The sequence below is a fragment of the Pteropus alecto genome, unplaced genomic scaffold, assembly GCF_000325575.1.
Source record: "Pteropus alecto unplaced genomic scaffold, ASM32557v1 scaffold67, whole genome shotgun sequence".
Taxonomy (NCBI): domain Eukaryota; kingdom Metazoa; phylum Chordata; class Mammalia; order Chiroptera; family Pteropodidae; genus Pteropus; species Pteropus alecto.
Genome location: NW_006441061.1, coordinates 9,943,207 through 9,952,908, shown reverse-complemented (window position 1 = coordinate 9,952,908; position 9,702 = coordinate 9,943,207). Strand labels below are relative to the sequence as shown.

The following is a 9,702-nucleotide window of genomic DNA, read 5'->3' as shown; positions in this document are numbered from 1 at the left end:
CGGGGCCTGCGCCGCGGTGCAGGCGCTCGCCCGATCCCCAACGGGCCCGCGGTCCCGGAGCCTCGGGCCGGCGCTGCCAACGGCATCAAGGGCTCTGCGTCTGAGCCAGGCGAGTGGAAGCCAAAGGTGGAGTCGGGGGAACCTCCTGCCCACCCGCCCCCCTGCCCCGGGACCCCCAGTGCCACTTCAGCTGAGCCCCTCGCCCTGCACAGCCCTGCCAGTGCCACTCCCAGCCAGCGCCAGTGGGTCTCCGGGGCCACCAGCGCCAACGACTCCTTTGAAGTACGGCCAGCCCCCAAGCCAGACATGGACACAATCCCTGCTGGGGACTTGCAGGCCCGGGCCCTGGCCAGCCTCCGCGTGAACTCCCGCAACTCCTTCGTGTTCATCCCCAAGCACAAGGCTTCCGGGGCCCCTCCCCAAGGGACCTCCCAGCACCCGGAGCATGGAGCCCAGCTGGTGCCTGGAGTGAGCAGTGTGCCTGTCCCTGGGAGGGGCCCCTTGGAGGTGGAGGGGGGTGCCTGCCCCAGGCCAGCTACTGCCCTCCTGGACCGGGCCATTAGGTGGCAGAGGCCATCCTCACCACCCCCTTCCCTGCCGGCTGCCACGGAAGCTGAGCCTGCCCAGGGCTTCAGGGTTCCCAGCTTGGCCAAGAATGGTGGGGAGCCTGGGAGGCCAGGGCTACCTGTCACCTTCATCGATGAAGTGGACTCGGAGGACGAAGTCCCCCAAGAAGCCAAACTGCCCTGCCCGGGGGCCGATGCGCCTCTCTGGTACCACCCATCAGAGCTCCAGCACCGAGGCAGCAACACCTTCACGGTGGTGCCCAAGAGGAAGCCAGGCGTCCTGCAGGCCGATGGAGAGCCCAGACCACAGGAGGCTGAGGACGTGGAGGTGGGCAGCCTCTCTGAGCCCCCTGCTGACCTGGGGGACACCCTGAAGAAGCGCTACCCGACTGTGCATGAGATCGAAGTGATTGGCGGCTACTTGGCCCTGCAGAAATCCTGCCTCACCAAGGCTGGCTCCTCGAGGAAGAAGGTTAGTGCTAGGGCAGGGTCGCTGGCTTGGAGGTGATGGGTCACAGAGCTGTGGGTGTAGCATGTGTCTTGTTCCCAGGACACCTGGCCTGGGTGGGGCACTGCTCTGTGTGCCAGAGGAGAGCCTGGGCTGGGTGCCAGTGCCAGGAGGGGCTGAGCTTGAAGGGTGGGGGGGTCCCTGGCCTGGGCCCCAGTAGAGCCTTAATAACACAGGGGCTGTGGGGAGAGCTTGTCTACTCTGTACATCGCAAGGCTGGTGTGGACGGGCAGTCCAGCCAGCGCCGTGCCTGGCTGCCGGTTCTTGAGGCTGTCTGGAGTTAGCTGGCCAGGCCTGTGTCACTGCACATCTGGCTGGGAGAAAGTCGGGGCCTGGCGGCTCTACCCTGGCCTGGCTGTGAGCGGGGAGCCTGGTGTGGTCTCCTGGAGTGCTGGCCTGTTCAGGTCACGGGTGCCGGGACAGAAGTGGGAAGGGGCAGGCGGCCTGTGATTTGGGTGTGGTTGGATTCCTACCTCACTGTCAGCCTAGGGGTACAGCATCGGTAGCCATTCGGAGGGGAGCTCCCAGCTCCCCAGAAGCTCAGCAGGACCTTGTTTTCTGTGAGTGTTCCTTGAGCTCCTAGTGCGTGCCAGGATTAGTTTGAGTTGGGGGTGCGATGCTGGCGAAAGATGAGGACTCCCCCTCCTGTTGGGGAGGAGGGACCCGGGGCAGAGAGAAACCCAGGTGCAGGGCCAGCAGCCTCGGTCCTGGCAGCTCTGCCCTGCCTAGTGGCCTGGAACCCTCCAGGCACAAGAAAACGTTCCTCAGATTCTTCCTGGTCACTCTGCTCATTCTGTCGCCTGTGTGTGGCCCCAGGGCAAATTCCAGGGACAGCGCAGCGTGACCCTATCAGCAGTCAGGGGGCAGATGACATTGCACTGGGGGACCTCTCCTATAGCTGTTGGTGTCGGGGCTCTGCTTTTGAGGCCACCTCTGCCCTCAGCCTCAGTTTCCCTGGGGCCTTGGGTGGGGGCAGTGACATGCTTGGCTGGCTGTCTGATCAGGCATGCCACCTCCTCCCTCTGTTTGCTCCCTTTCCATTTCCTGCTGTGGGTTGGCCTTGGCACCTCCTCTCCTCCCTGGGGTGAGGGCTTCTGCGCTCCCGCCAGCCTCTCCTGCGGGGTCAGGCGTCTGTGCTGCCTCCCACAGTGCTTCCGGTGGCGTCCCCTCCGAGGCACAGTCCACCAGTATCCATAGCCACCAGCCCCACCCCATACTCACATTGTCTGCCTTTCCTTTTGCTTTCTGACCCTTGACCCCAGCTACACTGGGAGGCGGTCCTTCCCATGCTAGCCTGAGGTCTGAAGGTGACGACAGCTCCTGACAGCTCCCTGCTTTGTGAGGCTGGCAGAGCTCGTGGGTTCTAGAACCACTGTGCTAACCGGTTGCCCTCCTGCCTTGAGCCTAGGACTGCAGCCTAGAACCTGAGCATCCTGCCCTAGGCTGCGGACAGAGCTCTGGGAGCCCCTCGTGGCTGCGTTGGGGTGAGAAGGCCAAGTCGGGGGCCCGAGGGTCAGCAGGGTAGGAAGGAGTGATGGGGGGAAGCAGACCCTTGCCCAGAGTGGAGAGGGGCTCCACTGGCCTGGCCTCGGTCTCCGTGTCAGCCTGAGGGGGTTGTGGGTCCAGATGGATGATGCCTGCCGTGGCCAAGTAGCCTGGCGAGGGCCCTGCCAGAGCAGCATGACCCTCTGGCAGTGATTTCCTGCCTGGGCACGCACCAGCTGCCTTGCCTGGAAAGAGCCGGACGGACGCATGCTGGGTGGGATGGAGGCGTGGGGCTGCGTGGCCCTTCAGAGCAGCCTTCCAGCCTTGGGCCACTCCTGTTGTCCCTTCTGCCTGCGGCTCCTGGGCACTCCTCCCACTGTCCCCCCGGGCCTCATTCTCACCCGGACCACTTCCGCCAGCCCGTGGTGTGATCACCGCCCTGCTCTCCTGTGCCCTGCCAGGGACATGGTGGGTTGGTTGGAGGCCAGCAGGACCTTGGGGCCGACTGCTCATTTTGTCCCCTTCTGGCTGCCTGCCCCAGGGCAGTAGAGGGAGGTAGGTGTTGTTTTTTCCGGGGACAGGTGTGGTAGGTAGGCTCTGCAGAGGGCCTACCTGGGAAGCAGGGGTCAGGGGACCCGGCCTGGGGCTGGCACTCAGTGAAGGGTATTGTGCCCTTGGAGGGCTACAGCCCAGCCTTGGGTGGTGGGAGCGCCCGCTGCCCGGCGCAGTGGGAGGCCTGCCTGGCGGGCACACGTCCCCACTTAGTTATCGCCGAAGAATCACAGATGCTCTATCGCTCCTCCCGGGCTGGCCGAGCCGGGGCTGGCTGCTGCGGGGTGGTGTGGGGCGGCCGCTCTCTCACCCCTGCCCAGCTCCCAGCCTGGTCTGGTGGGCGGGGCTGTCCAACGGCTCTCCACGCCTGCCTCCCGTGGGGCCGGCCTCCCTTTGTGAGGTGCCACCTGGCCAGGCTCCCGCCTGTCTGGAGGCTCTTTACCCTCCCCTTTGCCCTCCTCACCGCCTTCCCTGCTGGTCCTCCGCCCAGCCCGAGCGTGTCCCTGTCCCCAGGGTTCTATCTGCAACACTTGGGCCATCCACCCTCAGCTCACCCTTGGCATAACTGCCACCCCACCACCCCACCAGCTCTCTGGCACAGCCTTGCCCTCAGACCCGCTGCCCTGCTGCCCCCTGGGGCCTGCGATGTCACCTCCCGCCATGTGGGGCAGGAAACCAGGTGCCTGGTGCTGTCGTGGGTGCATCTCGTCTCGTCTGCCCTCCCCGTTCCCCCAGCTCTTCCTGCAGGCCCCCCCAGTGGTCTTTTTGAGCCCAGAGAGCACGGGGGCAGGCCTAGACCCTGCTCTCAGCTTCCCCGCCCGCAGAGTCTGCCCTGAGCAGCAGGGGGAACTTAGGGGCTGGGTGGGGTGGCGCCGAGCTCGGGCAGGGCGGGGGATGGGAGTGAGCGGCCGGGCGCTCCTCCCGCGCCGGGGCTGGTTGAGCCGGGTCTGGCCCAGAGTCGGGGTGGGCGTGCACCGGGCGTGCACCGGCGGGCGAGGGAGGGAAACAAAGGGCCTGTGAGAGCCTGGAGGTGGGCCAGGCTGGACCTCCCCATCGGCTGCGCTCTGTCAGCGGGCAAAGTCCCCAGAGCCAGGTGACCGGGTGTGTGCAAGGGCCAGCCCCACACGCCCCTCCCACCTGCCTGGGGCCTGGAGGCCGGCCCCCCAGCAGCATGAGTCACGGGGTGTCCTGTGACCCACAGACACGCATCCATGAGTGGGGGTGGGGGCCGGTGTGGAGGTGGGACGTCACCGAGCCCGTGAGCACTGCCCCTCCCCCGCATGGCCGGGCCGTGCCAGGCTCGATGCCCGGGTGTGCCCAGCCCCCTTGGACTCCGCTAGGAGCTGGCCATGAGGACGGATGAGGGCGCGCTAAGCCGGCCTGGCCCTGGCAGCTGGCCCTCCTGCGCCTTCAGTGGTGGGGGATGGGCCTGGAGGGCTCAGGGTCCCCGGGGAAGTGCCGTGTACCCGGGGTGACTGGGAGCCCCCTTCACTGTGGGGCCTTGGAGCAGGGGGAGGCCCTGGGCTGGCAGCTCTATCCTGCCTTGGGCTCCTAGGGGGTCTGTCCCCACGTCCCAGAGCGCCAGTCACGGAGGCCCAGCAGACTCCATCCCCAAGCTGGTGGGCAGTGGGTGGGCACCTGTGACTCTGGTGATCACTCCCACCCCCATGCTGGGCCCCTGCCCTGCTTGGCCTCTGGCGAGAGAAGCTGGGGTGTCCAGGTGGGACCACCTGGGGCAGGTGAGGGACGGCAGCAGACATCTCGCTTCTGGTTCTGCCCGACTCCGGTGGCCTGCTCCTGTCCCTGGCCACTCACTGGGCTGGGGCGAGGGCGCGAGGCGCTGGGACCAGGCAGGTGACTTGCCCAGCAGGGTCTGTGAGCCGTGCTGAGGCGGGAAGCCCAGGAGCGGGCAGGGCGGTGCGCTGTGTGGCTGTGGGAGGGGGCGGCGGGGGCATGCCCTTATTTCTGGACACTGGCTCAGCAGGGCTGTGCCTCCTGCTCCAGGCGGGTCCTGCGTGTCTCTCTGTGCTCGGGCTACCAGCCCCGCCCTCCTGTGAGGCCCCTCCATGTTGTGTTGTCCCTGGGCCCCATGGTTCTCGGCCTGGGGGCCCGGCTCCTGCCGCCGGCTCCTCCCGGGGGAGGAGGAGGAACTTGAGCTGGCCGCCGGTGTCCTGTGCCTAGGAGTTTAATATTTCGAGCCCCGGCAGGACTGCTTCCATCTGCTGCCGGCGGGCCCTGCTCCTATTTGTTACCAAACGCCGGGCCCGGCCCCGCCGAGTGGGCTCTGGGGGCTTGCGGCTTGGGCATGACATCCTGGGGCCCGCAGACGGGGCAGGATGGAGGAGGGCCCTGTGGGCAGCTCCGGAGAGAGGAGAGGGTCATTGACCCCCGACTCGGTGCAGCCTCGAGCTAGCTCTGAATCACTGTAAAACGGGGTGACAGCATTTGGTGCTGAATTCCTGGTGTTGGCATGTGACAGCCACCTGGCTTTAGCACCTCATACATGCCCTTGGGGCCCTGGCCTGGGGTGGGCAGGACCATCTAGGTGCCCAGCAAGCCGAGACGAGATGATGGCTCTGGAGAAAGGCCCCAGCCGACGGCAGAAGCTGCCGGGAGCAGAAGGTGGGGGCCCCCAGTGCAGCCTTACTTCTGCTCTTACGTGGAACCACCAGTTGAGAGGGGGTTAGTGCTCTGTTCCCTGAGAAGGCACCTTCTGACCCTGCTGGCTGCCTCCGAGGTTCCTGGAGCCCCCGAGGGTGCTAGCTGGGGTCTGGTCCCTGGGTGGGGTGGGGAGGGGATGGATGGGGCCTGGAGTGCCAGTCTTTAGACACAGTGGCTCTGGGTTGCTGTGGGCAGCCTGACTCGGCTCTCCCGGGGTCCTTGTGGCCTGTGCCTGTGTTCTGATGAGAGGCAGCCCCCATCTCGTGGAGCCTCTGGAGGGCTGATGGCATGTTCTGCTAACCCGCTCAGGCCTGACAGCCCCCTGTGCCCCTTGGTCCCACTGGAGGCCTGGTGGCTGGGCAGCGTGGTGGGGGGCAGCAGGGCCCTGGTTGACATGCCTTCTGCTCCTAGATGAAGATTTCCTTTAACGACAAGAGCCTGCACACCACCTTCGAATACCCCTCCGAGAGCTCCCTGGTGCAGGAGGCCGAGGCCGAGGCCGGGTCGGAGTCTGAGGCAGAGGCCCAGGTGGAGGGGGATGCGGAGGAAGAGGAGGAGGGGCCCAGCCTGAATGGGGTGGCGGAGCAGCCCTTCATGCTCTTCCTGCCCCGGGCCACCTTCGTGAGCAGCGTGGCGCCCGAGAGCCCTCGGCTGCCAGACAGCCGCTCAGGTGAGTGTGCCCATCTGTCCGGGCAGCCTGGGCCAGGGTCTGTGCCCTCACATACCCACATGTGTGCCCCTTGGCCTGCAGGCCTGTCCAGCTACACTCCAAAGCACTCCGTGGCCTTCAGCAAGTGGCCGGAGCAGACGCTGGAGCCAGCTCCAAATGAGGTGGAGCCTGCACAGAAGGAGGTCATGGTGAGTGGGGCTCCGGCCCGGGTGGAGGGGGGTCTCTAACACCTGAACGAGCCCCCATCTGTTACCTTCCCGCCCTTCAGCTCACCCCCGCCAGTCCCAAGGACCTCTCGGACTTCCGCAGTGAGCCAGCCCTCTACTTCTGACTGCAGCCCTGCCAGGACAACCGACCTCTGCCCTGCCAGACTCAGGCCCCATAACCCATCCTCCCTCCCTCCCTCGGGCCTCAAAATCGGGCTGGTGTTCGGGCCCCAAGCCCGGGGCACCTGGAGCGCTGTCCCTTGGGGCCATCTGGGTCTCCCTCTCCAGCTCTGGTTGGGAGGCACCGCTTGTGGAGGGACAGAGTCCTGCTGGATGCCATCCCCAGCACCTGTCGAGCGTGTCCAGAGTGAGGGACTGGCTCGGCAGCCTGTCTGTCCTCTGCGGGCCTGCAACCCCTCCCAGACACCCGCCCCTGTCTGAGCTCAGCCTGCCCCCTTTGTGATGAATGGGTCTTTTCTGACGACGGACTCAATAAACAGCACTGGACGAAGCCGCCTCCTTGCGTGGTCCTTAGCCTAAGAAGGGGGTGCAGGGGTGGAGACTTGTGGGGCTCCCCCAAAGCATTGGCAGCAGCGAAGAGCCCACACAGGGTGTGACGGGGACCCAGAGTCCGTGCTCAGAGGTAAAGGAGGTGGCCCCGGGCGGCATCTCCACCTTGCAGCTCCGGTGGTCCAGGTTCACTCCCCACGGCCCCAGTTGCCCTCCCAGCCACCCCCCTGCCCAGAGAGGGACCTCCCGGTGTCTGGTGTAGCCCCCTCCCGCCCAGGGCTGGCACACTGGTAGCTGCAGTGGGAGGTGGGACACTGGCCTGCTCTCTGGGGTCTGGAACTGTGCTCAGGGGCCTGGACACAGCAGGAGGGGTGAGTGCTACGGCTGTTGGGTCTGGTTTCCCTGAGGGGCCGAGAGCCCGGGAGGGGACAAAGGGTAGGGCAGGAGCTGGGAAGAGCCTCGGGGATCTGGTCTCCTGTTCGGCTTGGAAAACTCCGACCCATGAGAGCCTGCAAGTTCCCTCGGGCAGCTAGCGGCTGGCAGGGAAACCCAGTGGGTCCTGGGAGGTGATGAGGGGTGGCGGGATAGAGCTTCCCGCTCAGTGGCAGCCTGAGCCAGGGCTGTTCACAGCCCAGACATAGAGTGTGAGCTCGTCCGTCCTGGGGAGCCAAGGCTGGGGAGAGAGAAGGAGCCACTGGGGTATTTTCCTAGGGAGTAGCCCGGTGTCTGGACGTACATTCTCAACCAGTGCATACTGTCACACACGCCCAGGCCACCCAGAAAGCCGGAAGTGGGCACGCTTGCGTGTGGCCAGCGGGAGCAGGAAGCAGTGGTGCCATCAGGCCGAGCAGAATTTGGAACCACGCAGCTGGGGCACAGCGCTGGCTGAGGGACCCACGCCCAGGAAGGACAGCTCCCTGGGCCAGGCCTTGTGCTAGACACCAGCGGGTAGTAAAGACCAGGACCAGCAGGCAGAGGCCCCCAGCAAAGGATGGGCTGTGTGTGCCGGAGTCAGGGGGCCACACTGCACTGAGGAGAGGCTCGTGTTTTGGGAACAGATATCTGGCAGCCAAAGTCTCCCAAAAGAATAAGGGCAGCAGGTGGGCCTGGACCTTCACAAAGACAACCTTTATTAACACAGGCCTCCAGGGCTCCGAGGTGAGGGAAGGCCCCAGCCCCTCCCCCACTTGCCTGGCCTGGGCAGCTGCTGGCAGAGGGACAACATGAGGGGACTCCCATGATGCTAAGGCTAGAAGCAGGGCCTTCCCACAGCCCAGGAGGTGTGGGAGCTTCAGAGAGTCCCCAAGTGGAGCTGACCCAGAACCTGCCCTCCCTACTGCCTGCGTGAGCGCATGGCTAGGCTCCCCACCTGGTGGGCTGTACCCCAGGGCTTTTCTTGTCATCCAGGGGCAGTGGAGGTTGGCAGCTGTCTCCCGTGGCTCCCAAGACAGTGAGAAAAGGCAGCTACTGCCATGAAGAACAAAGAAGCTTTCGAGACGGACTTGCTGGGGGCCAAGCCGTTGACGGGTGCAATGGAGAGAGGCCTCTCCCCACCCGGGGCCGCGTCAGCTGTCCTTGCCGCCACTGCTCTTCTGCTCTGAGGCGGTGGCCTTGGTCAGGTTCCCAGCTTCCCTCTTCAGGACACTAAGCAGAGTCTGTGAGCTCTCCAGGATCTGAGAACAAAGACATAAAATGATGTCACTGTTCCCCCTGTGGGAATCCCCCACAGCCCGGCCCCCGTCACATGCCAAGCCAGGGCCAGGCCATCGGGGCAGCCGAGAGGAAGCCCCCGAGGGAAGGGGCAGACAGGGTTGGCAGGGCCCGCTATCCCGCGAGTCTGGCCGAAAGCCCTTTCCTGGCACCCTGCAAAGCCAGGGTAGCTGCCACTCTGCTGCTCACGGTCTGGAACAAGCCACACAGTACTGAGTACGGTGCAAAGGACAGGCTCAGGGACACACCAGGCCCTGATGACAGCAGTGCCATCACTCCCTGGTGGGCATGGCCACACCACACCTGTCACTTCTGCCTGTGGGAGCGCCAGGCCGGAAACCCCCCCGCCTCGAGCCTCACCTTGAGGTAGGCAGCCTCTGTCTCCGCGATGGTCCGGTCGAATTCGTTTCGAGAAGCGATCTTGCGGGCCAGGTTCTCATTGACTCGGGCCAGTTTCTCAGTCAGCTGCCTCACCTCGTTCTGCAGCCGCTGCTTCTCATCCTCCTCCTGCTGGATCTGGCGGCACAGCTCCTCCCGCTTCTGGCACAGCTCCTCGATGCCTAGGGTGGGCCCGGAAGGGCAGGGCTGTGGGCGCCGGCAGGCTGCAGAGCACCCAGCCACCCACTCTGGATCCCACTGCTCTGTAGGTCAGAAAGGTGGTGGAGGGCCCAGGTGCCAGCTGGGCCACCTGTCTCCGGAGCCAGAGTGCTACCTCTCAGAGGTCTCAGGGTTAAAGAAGGCGGCGCGGGAAGCCAGCCTGTGCGGGGCCTGGAGCCGGCGCGTGCTCAGGCCATCCTTTGCTCACTCCACAGTGGCTGTGCACTCGGAGGTCCG

The 9,702-nt window shown here is 65.5% G+C and overlaps 2 protein-coding genes across 2 annotated transcripts; one reads left to right on the top strand and one right to left on the bottom strand.

The window, feature by feature from the left end:
* Window positions 1–3: 3 nt before the first annotated feature.
* Window positions 4–7,159, top strand: TPRN (taperin; the record flags this gene model as incomplete). The annotated part of the gene is made up of 4 exons (XM_006918222.2): window positions 4–1,038; window positions 6,184–6,442; window positions 6,524–6,630; window positions 6,711–7,159. Coding segments are annotated over 4 exons (1,464 nt in total), but the record flags the coding sequence as incomplete, so codon positions are not given.
* Window positions 7,160–8,267: 1,108 nt separating this feature from the next.
* SSNA1 (SS nuclear autoantigen 1) lies at window positions 8,268–9,516 on the bottom strand (the record flags this gene model as incomplete). Its single annotated transcript, XM_006918221.2, has 2 exons — window positions 8,268–8,831; window positions 9,229–9,516. Coding segments are annotated over 2 exons (396 nt in total), but the record flags the coding sequence as incomplete, so codon positions are not given.
* Window positions 9,517–9,702: the final 186 nt, after the last annotated feature.